The sequence below is a fragment of the Galeopterus variegatus genome, unplaced genomic scaffold (genome assembly GCF_000696425.1).
Source record: "Galeopterus variegatus unplaced genomic scaffold, G_variegatus-3.0.2 Scaffold2002, whole genome shotgun sequence".
Classification (NCBI taxonomy): domain Eukaryota; kingdom Metazoa; phylum Chordata; class Mammalia; order Dermoptera; family Cynocephalidae; genus Galeopterus; species Galeopterus variegatus.
Window position 1 is genome coordinate 289,750 of NW_007728113.1, and position 21,521 is coordinate 311,270.

Here is a 21,521-nt window from a genome sequence, read left to right on the forward strand (position 1 = left end):
GGGGAGAGAGGGGAGAGGTGGACCCAGGCGGGCAGGGACTGTGGGCAGGGGGACTGCAGTCACTCACCAAGGGGCTTCCCAGTGTGGATGTCAATGACGAAGCCTGGGGCCTGGTTCCCACACAGGATCTGGTAGTCCACTGGGCAAATGGGAACAGAGCTGAGACGGGCTGCAGGCCAGGTCCCCCCCGCCGTCACTTGCATCGCCGTTGTCTCTGCAGCCCAGCCCTCACCTGGGCTCTTCTCACCGGTCTCCCTGTACTCTCCTTCCCTCCATATTGACCAGCCCTGGGTTAAAAGCTGCCATTGGCCTGTGCAGTGTAATTTTCCAATACACAGATGGGACCTCCCCCATGTCTTCCAACCACGCCCCACTCTCCTCACCATAAGATGGAGACTCTTCAGTGCGGGCTGAAGACCTCCACCCCATTCCCACCTTCCTTTCAACAGTAACTTCTGGGGCCGGCCCGGTGGCGCACTGGATAAGTGCGCTGCTTGGGAAGCGCGGCGGCGCTCCCACCCGAGGGTTCGGATCCCACATACAGACCGGTTCCCGCTCACTGGCTGAGCGAGGCGCGGGAGCAACACCGAGGGTTGCGGTCCCGTTGCCGGTCCCCGGTCCGGTACGGGGGCAACACTGAGGGTTGCGATCCGTTGCCAGACACGGAAAAAAGACAAAAAAAAAAACCCAAAAAAACAGTAACTTCTGTACTCCAGCTGCACGGATGTACCGGCATGTGTGAATAGGACCTGCTCCATGCCTCCACACTTTAGCACATGCCATTCCCTCTGCCCAAACTGCCCTTTCACCCTTGCCTTCCTCAGCGAAGCCCACTTCAATCTTGAGGACTCAGGGCAGCCAATGGAGGGGCCTCCCTGGACCTGCCACTCTGGCCCCGGGCAGTAGATGGCGCCACGTTTGAGCTCCCTGAGCAATTCACTCTCCAATTACATCCCACTGCCAATGCACCCAGATGCTGCCTGCCTGCCCACGATCCCCAGGCGGGGCAGGTGTTCCTGGGCCCACCTAACAGACATGGGTGTGTTTAATCAGTGTAACCCTGCCACCTTACCCCAGGTCCCTACTCTGGCCCTCACTCACTCTTCCGTCTGCATCATGAGAACGGATCTATCTCAGCAGCCCCCTAGCTGGTGTGGTTTTCTGCCTCATGCTATTCTATCTGCATTTCAGATTCAGAGACACGAAACCAGGGCAGGTGCCTAGGTCCCAGCACGGAACTCATGGGTGACATGTAATCTGTCTTGACAGTCCCATAATCAGAATTGTCCATTTGCAGCTTCCTTTGGGATGCACAGCTTGGGAGGAGGGACTGGGTCTTCCTTATTCTTTTTCTGGAACTCAGCACCCAGAGATCTCAATAATGACCCTTCCTCGTTGGACTGTGCACTGGGTTGAATAATGTTCTCCCAAAAGTTCATATCCACCTGGCAACTCTAATGTACCTTATTTGGCAACAGCATCTTTGCAGATGTAATTAAGGTAAAGTTAAGATAAAGTTGTACTAGAGCAAGGTGGCCCTTAAATCCTTGTAAGAGGAAAGGACTGTAAAGATACAGGGAGAAGCAGCCAGGTGGAGACAGAGGCAGAGACCAGGTTGATACAGCTACAAGCCAAGGAACGCCAAAGAAAACCGGCAGCCACGAGAAGCTGGAAGAGGCAAGGAACATTCCCCTCGCTCCTTCAGAGGAAGCACGGCCCTGCGGACACCTTGATTTCAGACATCTAACCCTCAGAACTGTGAAGGAATAAATCTCTAGGTTGTCTTTTTAAGCCACTCAGTTTGTGGTAATTTGTTACAGCAACCCTAGGAAATGAACACAACTGTAAACCCACAGTCTGCTCCTGCTCCTGCAGCTCTTTCTAGTAGAATCTGGGCTGGCTGCTAGATCACTCTAACAGGTCTCATCACAGCTGCCTCCATGTTCTGCTCAGTCCTGCCTCCAGGCCTGTGCTCATACTGTTCCCCAGCCTGGAACACCCTCCCTCACCTTGACCGATGTTCTCATGAGGGTCTCAATCTTCCTCGAGCTTCCGAGCCTGCCCCTCCCCCAGCCCAAGGATCCCTGGTTTCTCCAGCCAGCTGTGCTTTCCTCCCTGCTCCCAGGCACTCACTGATCACCCCCTCACCAACTAGTTCTGTGAGTCTTCAAGGGCCTTCCCCAGCAATGAAAGCCCCACTGATCTGTCCTGAATTCTTATGATCTGCAAATGGAAGGAAGGCCACTTTTCTCACTCTAAAGTATTGCTTTCCACACATGGGGTACATAACTTAGACTCTCCAGCCCCCATCAGAACAAGGCAGATTAATCTAGGAGGCCTAAGTGCAATGTGCTTCCTTAAATGCTATGCTAGGAAGACCCAAACTGGCAAGAAGGTGAGGGAAGGGTACTCACGGCTGGTGGGGGTGGGGCAGGCCTCACAGGGTCTATTCCAGGCCTGACCGATGTTGTAAGAGCAGCAGCACATCTTCTGGGTCACGTTGAAGGCCAGCTCATTCCGACAGGTGCCGTTATAGTGTCGGAAGCAGACACTCTTCCTCGTGTCTGCAATTGGGGTTGGGGAGAAGAGTGAAGGTAAGGACCACCCACATCAGAGGAAGAGAGGACCAAACAGATGGGAACTCATTCATGGATCCGTTTGAAGATCACTGGCTTGATGTCTCTCCCTAAACACAGTTAAAGGCACCATTCATATTCTAGCCTTTGTTGGGCAGTGTGCAACCTGGGCAACTGTTCATGGCAGCCTTGGGTTCCTGAGTACTGCAGGTTTGCTCACTGCTGCATATCAGCACTTCAAGTACGCTCACCCTCCCTCTCTTTCCTCCCCCAGACATGGCTCTCTGCACTCCCCAAAGCTTGGAGATCCCCTGCAGTCCTTCCCACACCCATGTGCTTCTTCTGCAATCACTGGTTCCCCAGCTCATCATACTTCCTACCCATGCAGTCGTTGCCACCGTTGACTTGAAGGTACTCTGCAGGGCAGACACAGGTGTAGTTCCCCAGGGTGTTGTAGCATGTGCCAGGTCCACAGATGCCCGAGTGTGTGGAGCATTCATCAATGTCTGCAAGAGAGGGAAGAGTGGAGGGAGACAGGCAGGCAGTCTCCAGGAATTGTCTAGATAACTCCCCACCCCAGGCCCAATGGGGCCATTTCACTATGAGCTTGAATTTGGTCTGAAAATCAGCTTAAAATGGCCAGACATTGTAGTGATGTGGAAAGATACAATATGGTGTTAAGTGAAAAAAAAGTATTATGATGATAAACTTCTATTAGAAAAAATACTATTTGAGCTCATGAGTCAATTTTACCATCACCAAGAATGGGGTGACTATGTCTTCCTACTGTGATGTGACAGGAAGTAAGAACCTTATGAATAAACTATTCTTGAAAAAAAAAAGTTGATTCTCAATCTGATCTAGTCTCTAGTCGAGGGGCAGCAAACTTTTTCTGCAAAGGGCCAGATCATTTTGGTTTTGTGAATCAAACTGTAGCGTCTGTCACAATTATTCAATCTGCTATTGTAGCATGAAAGCAGCCACAGACAATACATAAATGAATTGTAATATTGGCTGCGTTCCTAGAAAACTTTATTTATGGACCACAAAATGTGAATTTCATTTAATTTTCATGTGTCATAAAATATTCTTCTTCTTTTTACTTTGCTCAACCATTAAAAATAAAAGGTAAAATGCATTCTTAGCTAGAGGGCTGTACAAAAACAGCTGGCAGAATATTAGCATGCCAGGAATGACGTTACCAAAAACGACAGAATAGGGATCTCTAGGGCTCCAGTCTTCCACAAAAGCAACTACTGAGTTGTCAAAAAACAAAAAAATCAACTTCTAAAGAACTCTGGAACCAGTCAGAAACTATGACAACCAATGGAAGATGCTGTAAAGAAAAAAACTGCTGTGCTGTAGTGAGAGAGCTATAGCATTTTCAAGTGCCTGCCAGCCATCCCACAACATAGATCCTTAGCAGCTGTAACAATCTTAAAAGTAGCAAGAGAAAAGCAACACATCACATACAAGGGATCCTCAATAAGATTAACAGCCAATTGCTCTACAGAAACTACAGAGGCCAGAAGGGAGTGGGAGGACATATTTAAAGTGCTGAAAGAATTCTATATCTGGCAAAACTAACCTTTAGAAATGAAGGGGAATTTAAGATAATCCCAGATAAACAAAAACTGAGGCAGTTTATCTCTAGTAGATCTGTCCTGCAAGAAATACTAAAGAGAGTACTCCAAATAAAATGAAAAGACATTAGACAGTAACTCAAAGCCATACAGGGAAACAAAGAGCAATAATAAAGGTGGTTACATAGGTAAACATAAGAGCCAGGAGTAGTATTGCATTTTTGGTCAGTTACTGCTATATCTTCTTATATGATTAAAAGACAAATACATAAAACAATAATTATTAATGTACGTTAGTGGGCACACAATTTACAAAGATGTAATTTGCAACAATAACAATAAACAAAGGAGAAATGAAGTTGTGAAAGAGTTTTTGTGTACTATTGAAACTAAGCTGGTATTAATTCAAACTTGATTGTTGTAAAGTTAAGATGTTAATTGTAATCCCATGGTAACAACTAAGGAAAAACTTAAAAAATATACAGAAAAAGAAACAAGAAGGAAATCAAGATGGGCCACTAGAAAAAATCAAGTAAGCAAAAACAAAAGCAGTAATGGAGGAATTAAGAAACAAAAAAGATATAACACATATAGAAAACAAATAGCAAAATGGCTTTTTCTTATCAGAAATTACTTTATGTGTAAATGGGTTAAATTCTCCAATTTAGAGTCAGAGATTGCCAGAATGGGTGCAAAATAAAAACAAGATTCAACTATATGCTGTTTATAAGAGACTGACTTGAAATCCAAAGACACAAATAAGTTGAAAGTGAAAGAATGAAAAAAGTTATTCCATGCAAGTAGTAACCAAAAAGACAGCCAAGGTTTGTATATCAGATAAAATAGACTTTAAGTCCAAAACAGCAATATGAGACAAAGAAGGACATTATATATTGATAAAATGGTCAGTCCATCAAGAAGATATAACAATTATACACATATATGCACCTAACAACAGAGCCCCAAAATATATGATGCAAAAACTGATTTAGAAAAGGGGGGGCAAACAGACAGCTGTACAATAATATTTGAAAAATTCAATATCCCACTTTCAATAATGGATAGAACAACTAAACAAAAATATCAATAAAATAACAGAGAACTTAACACTATGAACCAAATAGATCTCACAGATATTGGTGGAGTTTAGATGTGTTGTCCCCTCCAAAACTCATGTGGAAATCTGATCCCCAATGTGGCAGTGTTGGGAACTGATTGAGTCATGGGGGTGGATCCCTTGTGAATGGATTAATGCTCTCCCTGGGGGAGGAGGGGTAGTGAGTGAGTTCTCACTCTATTAGTTCCCACGAGAGCTTGTTGTATATAGGACCCTGGCACCTCCTCTCTCTCTCTCTTGCTTCCTCTTGCCATGTGATCTGCTTGTACCCACTGGCTGCCTGCCACTTTTCTGCCATCAGTAGAAGCAGCTTGAGGCCCGTGCCAGATGCAGCTGTCCCAGAATCATAAGCCAAATAAACCTCTGTTCTTTATAAATTGCCCAGTCTCAGGTATTCTGTTATAACAACACAAAACAGACTAAAACAGACATCTATAGAGTATACAAGCCAACAACAGCAGAATACACATTTTCCTCAAGTGCACATGGAAAATTCTCCCGAATAGGCCATATACTAGGCCTCAAAACAAGTCTCAATAAATTTAAAAATATTAAAACCATACAAGTATCTTTTCCAACTACAATGGAATAAAACTGCAAGTTGATAACCGAAGGAGAATCAGAAAAGTATGTGGAAATTAAACAACACATTTTGACCAATTGGTATCAAGTGTGTATCAAACCTTGTACACTAAAACCCTGTACAAGCCTTGTACACTAAAAACTATAAAACATTGCTGAAAGAAATTAAAGACCTAACTAAATGGAAAAACATACCATGTTCATGGACTGGAAGACTAACTTGTTAAAATGACAACACTTTCCAAAGCCACCTACAGGTTTAACATAATTCCCATCAGGATCTCAATGACCTTTTTTGCAGAAATGAAAAAGCTTATCCTAAAATTCATATGGAATGTCAAGGGATCCCAAATAGTCAAAACAATCTTGAAAAAGGAAAACAAAGTTGGAGGACTCTCAATTTCAAAACAGTGTGGAACTGGCATAAGGATAGACATATAAACCGATGGAGTAGATGTGCAAGTCCAGAAAGAAACCTGTATGTGCTGAGACCATTCAACGAGGAAAGAACAATCTCATCATCAAATGATGCCAGGACAATGGGATCTGCACAAGCAAAAGAATGAAGTTGAATCTCTACTTCACATAAGGTGCAAAAATTAACTCAAAATGCAACAGAGACCTAACTGTAAGAGCTAAGACTATTAAAGTCTTGGAGGAAAACACAGGAGTAAATCTGAATGACCTTGGATCTGGCAATCAATTCTTCTACATGATACCAAAAACACAAGCAATAGAGAGAAAAGAAAAACAGATTAAATTGGATTTCATCGAAATTAAGACTTTTTTTTTTAACAGAATGTTTGAGTTGATGGAACACTTAACATAATTCTGTCCAATTCTCTATTTATTTATTTACTTTTTGGTGGCTGGTCTGTGTGGGGATCTGAACCCTCGACCTCGGTGTTACAACCCTGAGCTCTGACCAGTTGAGCTATCAAGCCAGTCCAAAAGTAAGATTTTTTTGTGCATCAAAGGGAACTATCAAGAAAATGAAAAGACAACCCACAGAACAGGAGAAACTTTTGCAAATCATATCTGATCAGGGTCTAGTATCCAGCATATATAAAGAACTCTTACAACTCAACAACAAAAAGACAAACTAACTTTAAAATGGACAAAAGACCTGAATAGACATTTCTTCAAAGAAGAGATACAAATGGCCAACAAGTACATGAAAAATGCTCAACATTATTAGTCATTAGGGAAATGCAAATCAAAACCACAATGAGATACCACTTCAAACCCAGTAGGATGGTTTAACTTTAAGAAATGGAAAATAACAAACATTGGCAGGAATATGGAGAAACTGAAACCCTCCTACATGGCTGGTGGGAATATAAAATTGTACAGCTGCTGCAGAAAAGTCTGGCAGTTCCTCAGAATTACTATAAGACCCAGCAATTCTAGGAGTGGAAAAAACTGTTCAACCAGGACCCGTTACAGAATTTTCCCTGTGCAAAGTGAGTATCAAAGCCTCTGTGTTCAAAATATATGAAGAATTTCAAGGTGAGTATCAAAACCTCCTTGTTCAAAATATATGAAGAATTTCAAGGTAGCAACAGCAAGCATTAAACCAAGCCTGGAGCCTTTCTCAGCACCAGGCCCCATATGACTCCACAAGTCTCACCTCCCCAAGTCTGATTGCTGGAAATGGCTGCAAAAACTGCAGCCCTGAGGGGTACAAACTGGCCTGGCAAGACTTCACATCCAAGTCAACATTCAGGTTGAAATCTCCCTACCTGTGACAATCAAGACCTACAGCACACCCACCTTGTGTGTTGCTACCACTTTTCTCTTTTTCCCTTGATATGCTCAGGGATGGGGGAGGGAGGGAGGGATGAGATATTCTGCAAGCACTTTGGGTTCTGATTTTGGTTTGACAGCTCCCACCTCCATGTACAAAGGAAATTGGTGTTTAGATCTTAGGTTTCTCTCTTCCTTCACCATTTCCTTGAATTTCAAAACAATGTTGCTCAGCGTAAAAGAAATGTTAGCCTTGTGCTGATTTCAGTGTCTGTGCACATATGGGTGCTCAGTTCATACTGACTGAAAGGAAGAAAAGGGATGGATGGATGAATGAGTGAATGAATGAATGAATTTGGTACACTGCATTAAAAGAGCTCAGGCTCAAGGTTTGGGATAGCCAGGCTCAGAGCCAGACTCCATCACTTAGTAGCTGATACCTCTGGATAAGTCACTTAATCTCTTCAAGCCTTAGTTTCTGCATCTGAAAAATGGGATCATAATAGAAACACCCCCCTCATGGGGCTGTTGTGGTGAATGAATGAATGGCCAGCGAGGATGCTCAGCACAGTGGTGACACAGTCATAGACACCCACTGGTTGTTGGCTATTACCACTATGTTGAAACAAGAACAACAGAGACATAGGTGAAGTGCTGCTTGAAGGGAAGGTGGGGCCGTTCCATTCCTGTTCCTGTCTTTTCCTTCCCACTTTTAGCTCTGGGTTTGGTCAGTGTTTGCCCAAGGGAAAAGCATGGCTGTTATTGTAAAGCCAGGTCATTTTGAGTGGGTAGAGGGCAGAGGGCAGAGGGCAGGCAAGGGGGAGGAGGAGGAGCAGAGAAAAGGGGAGATCAGGGCATTCGAATGAGACCTTCCCTTCCCGACCCTCATGAAACTTGGCAGGGCAGAAACGTAGGGAAGGAGGCGGAGTGTCTAGCCCAGCCTGGGGGGTCCATGCTCACCCTCACAGATGCGGGTGTCCTCATTGAGGTGGTAGCCAGGTGGGCACTCGCACTGGAAGCTGCCGAAGGTGTTGACACAGTCACCCCCTTGGCACAGCCCTGGCAGCTCCTGGCACTCATCAATGTCTGTCAGGAAGTGAGGAAGCCATGCTTGGAAGCTAAACCCAAGGATTTGGGTGACACTTACACCCTGACCTGGACTCTCAGGGCTCCTTCAAGGATCCCCAAGAGTTAATGTCACCCTGAATTCAACTCCTTTTCTTTCATGTGTTAGTCCATCCTTCTATCTATCACAGTTCCGTCTAGATGGAATGTCTCCTCCAACCTCATCACTCCCTGTGGCTAGGATGGATGGATGGACGGGCTTACACCCTGACCTGGACTCTCAGGGCTCCTTCAACGATCCCCAAGAGTTAATGTCACCCTGAATTCAACTCCTTTTCTTTCATGTGTTAGTCCATCCTTCTATCTATCACAGTTCCCTCTAGATGGAATGTCTCCTCCAACCTCATCACTCCCTGTGGCTAGGATGGATGGATGGACGGAAGGAAGGAAGGATGGGAGGACGGATGGGAAGATGGATGGATGAACGGGTGGAAAGAAAGATATGAAAAGTAGTAGACGGTCAATAAGAAAGTGGGTCAATGAATGAGAAGATGAATGAGTGGATGGACAGGTGATTGGATGGATGAACAGATGAATGGGTGGGTGGGTGGATGAAAAGATGAAAGGATGGATGAAGGCAGGAAGGGAGATGGATGGACGGATGGAAGGAAGGAAGGGTGAAAGATGGGTGGATGGGGGAAGAGAGATGGATGCATGAAAGGACAGATGGATGGGTAAGCAAATGAGGGTGGACAGGGGATGGAGAGCTGGAAGGAAGGATGGATGGATCAATAGACCAACAAGTGGAAAGGAAATGACTGAAAGAATAGATAAAGAGTTCAACACAAATGAAAAGCATAGTTTGGTCCTGCTGCCTGGATTCCAGGCAGGAGGATCTGTTCTCCTCCATCCCAAGCTGCCCAACTCCGCACTTTGGTGAGGTGGGGATGAGAAAAAGATCAGCCCATGGGTGGATGGACAGATGGTCTTCCAGGAACTCACCTTCCAGAATGACAGTGATGGGGTTGGGCCGGAAGCCCTCGCCTCCCGGGCACAGGGTTCTATATTCTGCTGCAAGGGAAACAGGCTCTAGTGAGGGGCTGCAGGGCAGAGTATCTGGGCAAAGCTTAGGAGAGACAGGGGAGGGGAGGTTCCCTAAAAAAGGGCTCAAGATTGGGCCCCCATCCCTCCCCTGCAACAACTACATCCCCTTGTCTCTTTGGCTTCTTAGGGTAAAGAGACCATGACCAGTCCTGGAGCTGCCTGGGGATCCAGTATCTGTGTGTGTGTGTAAATGTGGGTTCACATCCAACATGGGAGCAGACGGATTGTGTGGTGGTGGGGGGGCAGTTGGGTGGGGAAGGACAGGTCCTTCTGATCCAAAATCAGACTCTAGTGTGACTGCAAGTACCCCCATGAAAGGAAGACCCTGGACATTCACGCACATGCATACCTGAACAGGTGGACAGGTGCCTCCCTTTTTCAAACCTGAGGCCTTTGCACATGCTATTACCACTGTATTATACACCCTTCCCTCTACTCTGCTAGGAAAACTCCTACTCATCCTTCAAAACCTCATTCAAGCCTCCTCCTCTGGGAAGCCTTTCCTTACCCCCATCTCTCCAAGGCTTTCTCCTGAGCCATGGCTATGCTTCAAAAAAAACCCCTCAGGATAGCCGTACTCTCATGGTCCTGGGACCACTGGTTTACGGGTGAGGGCCAGTGTGTAGTGGCTGGGGCTCATCCATCTCTGGGTCCCCAAGCCCTAACACACAGCAAAGAGGAACTCTCAATGTTTACTGACCGACTGAGCAACTGAGTGATTGCAAACACACAGAGAATCTGCAGAAAGGGTCGCTGGAGAGAGTCCCAGCCAGTGAACTGCAGAGAGTACACTGCGTGACCCAGAACGAGCCCCTCTCCCTCCTGGGTTCTCAGTTTCCCTGTCACCCAAGGCTTTCCATTAGCAGAGATGACCCCTGAGCTCCTGTGTCTCTGGGGTTCAGGTCACAGTGCTTGCTGGCCCCACAGGGACTCACTAGTGTTGGCCATCGGGCACAGCTCACAAGGGTTGCCCCAGGCCCGGCCCAGGGAGCAACAGCAAGAGGCTCGAGTGACGCCAACTCCGATCTCAGTGCTGCAGGAAATGCCACCGTCCCCTCGGTTGTGCGTGTCCAGAAAACAATTTCCGGCCCGGGTGTCTGAACAGGCAGAAAGGGATGGTTAGCAAGTGGTAGAGGGGAAATGTGTGTGTGTGTGTTCACCTCTGTGCATGTAAGCTATGTGTCTCTGTGTGTGTAACTGTTGTCTTTGCGTGTAACCATTGTCTCTGTGTGTAACTGTGTCTCCCTCTATGTGTAACGGTGTGTCTCTCTCTCTGTGTAACTGTGTCTCTGTGTGTAACTGTTATCTCTCAGTGCAAATGTGTGTATCTGTGTGTGCATATGTGTGTGTGGCGGATGAGTGTTTCTGAATAGGTGAACATGAAAAATCACACAGGGGCCAGGCAGGGAAAACGTGCGCATGTGAGAGTGTATGTGTGCGTGCTCATATGTGTATTTAGACCACAAGGCTGCACTTCAGTGGATGACAGGGACAACCACTCTGGTCAGGGGCCAGCCAATGTCTTGTTTGTCAGGAGCAGGTAGATTTCAACAAGGTGACTCAGGCTGCAGCTCACCCAGCTCCACTAACCCCAGAGCCCCAACAGGACCCAAGCATGGACTCACCGACGCAGCCCACCCCACTGGGGTTCAGCTCAAAATCTTGGGGGCAGTTGCAGAGGTAGCTACCAGGGGTGTTGACACACAGGCCGTTGATGCAGTTCACTGGGTCTGCACACTCGTTGACGTCTGTAGGGCAGGGGACTATCAGCAGCAGAGCCGCCCCCAGCCCCCCTCCCTCCCAGCTTCTTTTTGAGAAACCGCAGCCCTCCCTCGGGGTCCACTCTTGGGCACTGGACTGTGGGGAGAGGCCATGTCCTTCCTGGAAAGAAACCTGAAGGGACCACGGCCTCCAAAGTCTGGCCTGTCCCATCCAACCCCATCCCCTCCCTGCACTGTCATACTTGGCTTACAAGTTTGCACCTTGAAAACTCTCCCTGCTATGGGTTCCACACAGCCAACATAGAAAACCCACATTTGGAAAATGCTTTCAAACCAGGGGTTAGTAAGCTCCTATCTGGGGTCCAAATCTGGCCCTCCATCTGTTTGTGTCAATAAAGTTTTATTGGCACATGGCTACGCCCAGTCATTTACATATCATCTCTGGCTGCTTTCCAGCTACAGTGGCAGTTGAGTGGTTGCAACAGAGACCATGCAGCCTGCAAAGCTGAAAATATTTACCATTTTCTCATTTTAAAAAACACAGGTGGGAGAACTTTTTGGCAGCTGTGGTGCAGGGAGCCCCTCATTCATTCACTGCATTTGTTCAGGGGATGGGAAGAGGACAATAAATCAGGGAGTGATGGGAGGCTATTCTACACGTGGGGCCAGGCAAGGTCCCCACCCTCACTCCTGCAATTCCCCTCCCAGCCCCCTGAGTCTGGTTGACCCCACACCTGTGCAGTTGCCACCACTGCGGTCCAGCTCATAACCATCATCACAGATGCAGTGGAACATTCCGGGCAGGTTCTCGCAGCTCCCAAATGCACAGAGGTTCCCAAGGGCACACTCGTCCACATCTACAGGGACCCCAGGTCAGTCTGTCCCACCAGGCAGCCTGCTCTGGGGTCCCACCCGCTCTTTCCCCCACCCCGCCTGGCCCAGGCCTCACCCTGGCAGGCCCGGTGGTCCTCTGTGGAGTTGAAGCCCATCTCACATTCACAGCGGTACCCTCCAGGCGTGTTGAGGCACTGCCCGTTCTCACAGAGGTCCATGTCTTCGGCACACTCATCCCGGTCTGAGGGGCCCCAAGAGGCAGAGGGCTGGGGGCCAGCTGGGCCAGGACCCACACGGGGTGGGCAGGAGGCCCCTGTCACTTGACCCCTTCACTGTCGCCCAAGGCCCCAGGCAATTAGCACTAAGAACTCAGACCCTGACTCCAGGTGGGAAAATGACCAAGTCAGGGCCAGGGTGTGGAGAGGCAGCTCTGGACACTCAAACTTCATTTGCAAGGGCAGAGAGGGGACCCGATTATTCACGATCCAGGGTGGAGGGAAGCTGGAAATAAGCAAGTAGCCCCATGCACTTAAGAGTTCAGGGAAGGGCTGGCCAGTCGGCTCAGTTGGTTAGAGCATGGTTCTGATCCCTGTACTGGCCAATCACCCACTACCAAAAAGAGTCAAGGGAGATGACAGTGCCCAGTGACTCTGGATCTGACCCATGGGTGGGCAGAGGTGGCCCTGAGGGTTATCTATACAGCCTCTCTAGCACCCATGAGGCAGTGGGTGGATCAGTGAGTCTGGAGGCCGGCTGACCACTGCAGCCACCGAGAATCCAGCCCTCGTGGCTGTCCCTCTTAGACCCTGGCCCTCCCCCTCCCCCACCACATCTCACCTTCACAGGAAAAGCCATCCCCAATGAAGCCCTGGTGGCAGGTGCAGCAGTAGGTGCCGGGAGCATTGAGACAGTCAGCTCTCGGGCTGCACCGATGCTTCTGGACAGTGCATTCATCCAGGTCTGCAGGAGACGGAGCCCAGAGCCCCCCGGGTGTGTGCATTGGGGGGCTGCAGGGAGGCAGATTCTACAACCCCTGAATAGCCCCCGCAGACAGCTTTGGGCCCAACCACACCCCTGCTGTGCCTTCCACCTACCTCTTCCTCTTTGCCCGGACCCCCTGGTCCCAGGTACTCACCGTGGCATTCGAAGCCATCCCCCACCCAGCCTGGCTGGCACCTGCAGCTGAAACTCCCAGGGAGGTTGAGGCAGGAAGCGTGAAGGTCACAGTTGTGTCCCCCAAGCTCACATTCATCCATGTCTGAGGGGAGAGGGAGCCCAGTGGTGGGACACAGTCACAGAAGAGGAGACTCAGCACAGCAGCAGTGAGAGAGTAAGGGCCCTCCCTAGGGGAAAGGCCGGCCCAGAGAGCCCCACCCCACCTACCCGGGGAGCTCTCATCTTCACTCAGAGCCCAAGAGGGAACCCCCCAAACCCAACAGGCACGACTCCCGGCAGCCCTCAGAAACGGCCTGGAATAGCAGCATGAGAGACTCAGGGTAGACATTAAGAGGAACTGTCCTAATGAACATGCCTCTTCTCCAAACCAGGATTTCCCTCTACACCAGCATTTCCGATCCTGAATCAACTTTGTATCACTCTTATAATCTCTGCAATGTTCATACACCACCTAAGTGAGCTCCTCTTGACTGAACATTTCTTTACCAGACTCCTGTTTCCACGTACATGAATGTACTTTAAAAGAAAATTGTATATCAACACCAACAAGCTCTACGAAGTCATGAGTCTGATGCTCGGCTGTGTGACATTTGTTTCTGGCACACATTAAAATATCTATGTGACTGGAGTGGGGAGAACTGTGTCCCCTCAAAACGTATTTCAGTTCTTAAGCCCTGGAACCTGTGAATGCGACCTTATTTGGAAATAGTGTCTTTGCAGAGGTAACCAAGTTAAGATGAGGTCATCCTGAATTAGGGTGGGCCCTGATCCAATGACTGGGGTCCATATAAGAAAAGGGAAATTTGGATATAGACACAGACACTCTGCCATTTAAACATGAAGGCAGAGATCGGGTGATGATGCTTCTACAAACCAAGGATCCTTTTTTTTTTTTTTGTCTTTTTTACTGACCGGTAATGGGATCGCAACCCTCGGTGTTGCGCCCGCACCGCGCTCAGCCAGTGAGCGGAAACCGGTCTCCACATGGGATCTGAACCCTCGGCGGGAGCGCCGCCACGCTCCCAAGCGGCGCACTCTCCAGTACGCCACCGGGCCAGCCCCAAACCAAGGATTCTACAAACCAATGATTGCCACCAGAAGCTAAGAGAGAGGAAGGACAGATTCTCCCTGCTGACATCTTGATTTCAGACTTCTGGCCTCCAGAACTGTTGTTTTGGAATGCGAATAAATTTCTGTTGTTCTAGGCTACCTGACGTGTAATCATTTGTTCCTGCAGCTCCAGGAAGCTAATACGATAACCACCCAAATGTTTAAATGTTCATCCCTGTAGCATTTAAAATCATCACTGGGGCTGGCCAGCTAGCTCAGTGGGTTAGAGCGCAGCCTTATAACACTAAGGTCATGGGTTCGGATCCCCGTACTGGCTGGCTGCCAATAAATAAATAAATAAAATCAGGTTTGCGTGCTTTGGGAATGCTGCTGTGGACACTGGGGGCTCCCCATGCCGAGCTGTTTAAGGGGAGCCCCAGGCGCTCTGTTCTTGCTTTAACATGAGACCTCATCAGTGGAAATCTGTGAGAATGAACTCTGACTGTGCTTCACCCTAAGGGAGAAAGGCAGACCCCATGACCCCCGAGCTGGCCCCTCAGGGTCCGCTCCACCTGCACCACTGACCACCGGCTCACCAGAACAACCCGTGGCCCCCTTCCTGACGATGTAACCCAGCTGGCAGTGGCAGACAAAGGAGCCCTTTGTGTTCTCGCAGCTCCCGTGGAGGCAGATGTGAGGGTTTAGGTCACACTCGTTCACATCTGTTGGGGGGAGAGGGTATGAGGCCTGAGGGCTGGGCATTGGGTGATGAAAGAGGGCAGGAAGGAGAGTACCAGCACTCCTGAGTGCCCTGCCACGGGGGTCCCCTCTTTGCTCATCTCCAGGGGTGGGGAGCCCTCTCTGGTTCCACCACTGGGCAGCTGTGAGTGTTCCGTGAGCATTTTGCAGCATATATGGAGTCATGCAACACCCCAGGCATGTATTCCCAAAAGGATTCCCAAAATGATTCAATGCTGAATACATTGAAAGAATGCTGGGTTCCACAAAGCTAACCAGGTTTTCCTCCTGCAGGACTTTTCAGAGCCATTATGCCAACGTGTACAGCATATCTGCAATAGGGCTACGGAGTAAACAGTATTCCCTAAATGTATCTGCTCACAAGGATTTTTTCTGAAGTGCTCCCTGAGACTCCTGTGAGCTGGAACTCTTTAAGCTCCACTGGACTAGACAAGTCTTGGTCGGGAGTTACATTGTTACTTCTGGGACTTCCCACGCTGGCCTTAGCTTTGTCCTGATAGGGCGCCCAGTACACCTCTGTACCCTCGGCCCTAGGTGAGGACAGTGATCGCCACCAGACAGCCTGGGGATCCTCAAGCAGAGGACACAGTTCTGAGGCTCTTTCCCACCTTGTTCACCCTCCTCTGCAAAAATCCCTTTGTCTGCAATGATTTTAAAGCACAGCCCTCAGAACAGAGCTCTGATGGGTGTTGGGTACACAGAGAGTGTTCAACAAACATAATTCAAAAGAACAAGGTTTGGGGGCTTTTCTTCTATGAATGAGATCCCATGGGCTTTGGAGAGTGGGATCCGGGCACTGGTGACACCTGAGCAAAGCGTCATCTCCCTGTCCTGTGTGCAGCAGGAATGAGACCTGGGGTTTGTCATGACTGTGTGCACCCTCGTGGAAAGCCTGGTGTGTGGGTTCTGATGCTGCATCCTCCACCTCCCAGCCTCACTTCTCACCAACACATGTCTTCATGTCCAGGGTAGCAGTGAAGCCGTCATAGCACAGGCAGCGGTGACCCCCTGGCACATTGGTGCACTGGCCTCGGTCACAAATGTCCGGGTTCTCTTCACACTCGTCCACATCTGGGGGAGCAGAAGTGGGGGGTGGGCTGCAGGCAGGCAGGAACGGAGGGAGAGCACCACGGTCCCTCCCTCCCCCAGGGTCAGGGCTGAGCAGAGGATGCCTCAGGTCTGGCTGGCTTTGCCTGAGCTTGGCTCATGGACAAGTTGGGACCTGGCTGACACCTCCTCTTCCCCCGCATCCCAGACAGAAGGAGAGGCCATGCCCACCCACCTGCACAGGTCCTCCCATCGGGCAGCAGGGAGTAGCCCTGTCCGCAGCTGCACTGGAAGCTGCCCTCAGTGTTAACACAGTGCACGTCACACCCACCGTTCTGGACATGGCATTCGTTGATGTCTGCAGTAGGCAGGGCAGACGGGGAGGGGTTGGGGAAGGGGGAGAGGGCCAAGAGTGGGGCGAGGGCTGGTTTTAGGACCAGAGGGTCTGCCATTGACGTTGGGACTGCAGTTGGGACCCGGTTGCCGGCAGGTGGGCACAGTCTCACCCACACAGCCCTGGTGGTCGGGGGTGGCCTGGAAACCAGCGTGGCAGGAACACTGGAAAGCACCAATGACATTGACGCACTGGCCGTGGGGACACAGGCCATCACTCAGGGAGCACTCATCGATGTCTGTGGAGGGAGCACACAGCTGGTGGGGTGGCCCAGGTGGAGGACAGGCCTGTGCCCCACCTGCATGATGAGACATACTCAGGCACAGCGTGGACACTCATGCTGCTAGCACTGGCAACCCCATGGCGCCTATCTACCCACTCGCAAACACATCCACCTGTGTAAACACAAGGTACCCAGATAAACACACACCCCTGTGCACACTCAGACTCACAAACACACTTCACACCCACTCACACCCAAACACGCTCACCCTTGTGTAAACATGCATCTGCATCGAGACACACCCACGTGCACACTCACAGACTCACAAACACCTCACACCCACTCACACATAAATACATCTCCCTTGTATAAACACACGTCCGCACCCAAATACACACTCACATCCTCTTGCACACTCAGACTCACACACAGACACACCCCCTCACATGAAAATGCACTTGCTCTCAGCAGATACATTCACACCCAGGTCCATGTGCACACCCTCTTGCAAACTCACAGATGCAACACACGCCCTCACATCCACTCACGTGCACTTGCCCTTATATGGGCACACACACAAACTCACAAACACACTTGTCCCTGTATAAACACACATTCACAGGCACACGCACACACACACGTGCACACTTATGTTCTCACACACAAATACTCCCGTCAGCTCACTCCCATGCAGTCACACTTCACACAGAGACACGCACAAATATACGTCACACATGCAACTGCTCACACATGGAGACACACTGACACACACCTGCACACTCACATTACAGGTGTGTCCTCAGAGAGACACAGGCCCACCATCTCACTCATATGACTCACATTCAAACACTCACATGAACACCCGTTTGCACACTCACCTTCGCAAGCAGTGCCGTCAGCCATCAGCCCGTGTCCAGGGGGACACTCACACTCGTAGCTCCCATCTGTGTTGGTGCAGGTGCCTCCCCGGCACAGCCGCGGGTCCCTCGCACACTCATCCACGTCTGGACGTGTGGAAGGAGAGAACAAGTGTGACTATGCTGGCCTGGGGAGGATGGCTCGTGGCTCGTGGCAGCTTCTCCCTGCTGCAGTCTCTCACCCCAGCCAAAGCCAGGACAGTCTGGAGGCGAGGGGCTCGGAGGACCCAGTGGGGTGGAGTCTGAGCTGGGAGGAGCACGGAAAAGTCAGACAGGGGTGAAGCTGGGATTGTCAGAGTAGGGGCCATGAGGCTGACACTCCTGCACTCACTGGAGGAAGGGCTGAGAAGTCCTCCCCACTGCCCTGCAGGACACACCGGGAAGCGGAGGCCCAGCCCCGCCAGGCATCGGGGCAGGGAGCAGGCAGCCTTGCCACCCACCAGCCACACCTCGGGGCCTTCGCACGTGCTGTTCTTCCTCCAGGCTGCAATTTTAGCCTCTCCTTACTCCGTTTACTCCCCCTCTTCCCAGCCACCTCCTCAAACTCCACAGAACGAGCCACATCACCCAGGTCCACATTCCCATTAGACCACGGAGCCCTTTCCAGCGTATCTTCCCAATTCTTTTCTTGGTGGCTGGCCGGTATAGGGATCCAAACCCTTGACCTTGGTGTTACAGCACTACACTCTCCCAAGTGAGCTAACCATCCAGCCCTCTAGAGCTTCTGATAGTGGCAATTTTGTATTTCTTTGGGGATTTATTTTATCAACATCCGTCTCCCCATTAGGTCATGAGATTCAAGAAAATGGGGCTCTGCTCTTGAGCTCCCTGCAGTGCCCCTAGCTCAAGAGATGCATGTGAGCTGTCCATCAAATATAGAAAAAAGTGGATGGCGGGGACGAGAGGCCCCTTAAATGCCTGCATTTCCCAGGCCTTTCTCTGCAGCCCTGTCCCATTCTCAGGTCGCGCCCTCCCTGGGAGATCTCACGCAACCCCAGTGTGCTGGCCACTCCCAGATCTCGGTCCCCAGGCCTCTCTCCTGAGGATGACGCCCCATGGCCCCCCGACTTGCTGTGCCCCAACTGGGTTCTGTGTGTTCCCCACACCTGCCCCCTCCACCCATGTCCACACAGCAACATACCCACTATCCTGCCCTGAATGCCCACCCTACCCAGGGCACCTACCAATACAGTTCTTCATCAGCATGAAGCCACTCTCGTAGCCATGGAAACACTTGCACTCAAAGCTGCCTGGGGTGTTGACACAGGTGCCCTGGCCGCAGAGGTCAGGGGAGATGCGGCATTCGTCGATGTCTGTGGGGAGAGGGGGCGCAGGTGGGGGGTCCGTGCATGCAGATATAAGAGGGTAGGGTCGGAATCTGTGTGTGCAGACATCAGGGGCACAGACTGAGGGGGTCCCTAGCTGTGGACAACAGGGAGAGTGGGAGGGGGTTTCCACATCTGTAGACATGAGGAGACATACAGGAGCCCCAAAATACCGAACCAAGCCAGGGAAATGGAAGGGCCTTAACTGAACAGCGGACAAGGGCAGGGAATTTCATCACAGCCTGGAAAACCCTGAAGGTCACCTTTGCCAGCCCCTCTTTTTACAAGTCGGAGTCCCTGCAGCCCAGAGAGGGCAATGACCTGCCCTAGGTCACACAGCATGCAGGCAGATATGACAAGAGGTACCTAAAGAACGGGTTTTGTCTCCATGTCTGATTCAAAGTCCCTGTCTCTGCAAGTGGGCACCCACCTGTGCAGTTCCTTTCCTGGGCATCCAGGGCGAATCCCCCAGCACAGGAGCACCGGAAGCTGCCCACAGTGTTGCGGCAGGTGCCATGCGTACAGAAGCCAGGGAACACCTTGCACTCGTTCACATCTGTGGGGGGCATAAAACGTCATCAGACAAGCCACCCAGATGCCCCAAAGCTCAGGAACCATAAACCAAGCCCTCTCTGGGTTCTTAGTTCCTGAGCTTTCTCACATCCCCTTTTCTTGAATATGCTTTGCACCTCCAAGCCTTTGCCCATGCCGTGCCCTCTACCTGCCCTTCCCATCCTTCCAGAGACCTGTCCTTCAAGCTCTTCTTCCCCAACCACACCTTTATAGAAGGGCTGGCCAGACAGGAAGTCCCGGCTGGCGAAGCCTAGCCCCCGAGGGCACAGGCTGGCGAACTCCGGGGACTCGGGCTCTGGGCAAGCCTCGCACTCAGCTCCCCATGCAGACCCGATGGAGCAGCAGCAGACGTCCATCCGGTACTTGCCGGGCAGGGGGACCCCACACTCGTCCTCATCCCAGCGCAGGAAACACGGCTCCAGTCTCACGTCTGCACAGAGGAATAGTCGCCGAGTCCACCACCCCCACCATGCTGTGCCCATTGCGGTGAGACAGGTGTTGCATTCAGCAGCACCCATCTGAAACTTTCTCCCTGACGTAGTCAGGTGAATGGGCTGAGTGAACAGAGGTGACTTCCTCACACTGAGATTTGATGTCATCCCACCTCAGTAATAATAACTCGCACTACTAGGGTGTTTACTATGTGCCTAGCACTGTTCTAAGGTCCTCAATCTGTTTAATCCTCAAAATAATGCCTAGAGGAAAACACTATGATCATGCCCATTTTACAGGCAAGAAACTGAGTGACGTAACTTGCCCAAGTCCGCACAGTAAGCAACAGGTAGACCTGGGGTTCAAACCAGGCTGTCTGGCTTGCTTGAGTCATGTGCTTGACCCATAAAACTCCCTCAGAACATTCTGACAGCAGCCAAATATTCCTCCACACCAGAGATGAAGGTCTAAGATAGGGTGCTGGGTAACTACTGCCCAGGGGCCAGCTGTCTGTTTTTGTAAATAAAGTTTTATTGGCACCTACTTGTTAACATATGGTCTATGGCTGCTTTTGTGTGACACTGTAGCACTGAGCTATCGCAGCAGAGATGGTATAGCCCACAGAGCCAAAAATATTTGCTCTCTAGTCCTCCAAGGGAAAAGTTTGGCGACCCCTGGTCTAAGGCAATTCTTCTCTCTTCACAAAGATAACATACACTTAAGCAAGTCAATTGGAGGATGAATTTCTGGAATGTAATATCTCTAAAAATACAGAATTTTTATTTTATTATCAGTCGTTGGCTGGTCAGGGGGTCTGAACCCATGACCTTGGTACTACCAGCACCATGTTCTTCTAAGTGAGCTAATCCTCCAGCCCTATAGAATTTTTAGAAAACAACAGACATACCAAGACACACACAGGAGGCTTCTTAAGTTGTCTTATACCCAAGGCCAACCTTCTCATCTGACCAGACATGGCCAGAGTTAGGATCTCCCCAAGTCCCCTGCCCCTGAATTAGGGTCTCGTCTCTCTCAATGCAATAGCTCTTTTCTCTGTCCTCGATTACTTTCTTTCTTTTGTCACATGTTGGGGTCAGTGAGAAGACCCGCTGCATACCTGTACCTCAGTTCAAAAGGAAATCAAAACTGCATGGGGGTTGGAGGAAGGGGGGGACGAATGGGACAAGCACAGAGGATTTTTAGGGCAGTGAAACTACAGGTGCTCCTTGGCTTATGATGGGGTTACGCCCAATAAAACCACTGTTGGTCAAAAATATCATAAATTGGGGCCGAGCCC

The 21,521-nt window shown here is 50.0% G+C and overlaps 1 protein-coding gene across 1 annotated transcript in view; it reads right to left on the minus strand.

Annotated features, from left to right (window-relative positions):
- Nucleotides 1-21,521, minus strand: part of FBN3 (fibrillin 3) — a 65,440-nt gene that overhangs the window by 24,133 nt on the left and 19,786 nt on the right. The window contains exons 23-41 of the mRNA XM_008580025.1: nt 19,998-20,222; nt 19,650-19,775; nt 19,079-19,207; nt 17,856-17,981; nt 16,867-16,992; nt 16,596-16,718; nt 16,259-16,384; nt 15,151-15,276; nt 13,464-13,586; nt 13,166-13,288; nt 12,444-12,569; nt 12,229-12,351; nt 11,399-11,521; nt 10,709-10,870; nt 9,672-9,740; nt 8,565-8,690; nt 2,957-3,082; nt 2,415-2,564; nt 68-139 (exon numbers count right to left, since the gene is read on the minus strand). Of these exons, the coding sequence (XP_008578247.1) occupies nt 68-139; nt 2,415-2,564; nt 2,957-3,082; nt 8,565-8,690; nt 9,672-9,740; nt 10,709-10,870; nt 11,399-11,521; nt 12,229-12,351; nt 12,444-12,569; nt 13,166-13,288; nt 13,464-13,586; nt 15,151-15,276; nt 16,259-16,384; nt 16,596-16,718; nt 16,867-16,992; nt 17,856-17,981; nt 19,079-19,207; nt 19,650-19,775; nt 19,998-20,222 (2,430 nt within the window). The remainder of the gene's footprint in view (nt 1-67; nt 140-2,414; nt 2,565-2,956; nt 3,083-8,564; nt 8,691-9,671; nt 9,741-10,708; nt 10,871-11,398; nt 11,522-12,228; nt 12,352-12,443; nt 12,570-13,165; nt 13,289-13,463; nt 13,587-15,150; nt 15,277-16,258; nt 16,385-16,595; nt 16,719-16,866; nt 16,993-17,855; nt 17,982-19,078; nt 19,208-19,649; nt 19,776-19,997; nt 20,223-21,521) is intronic.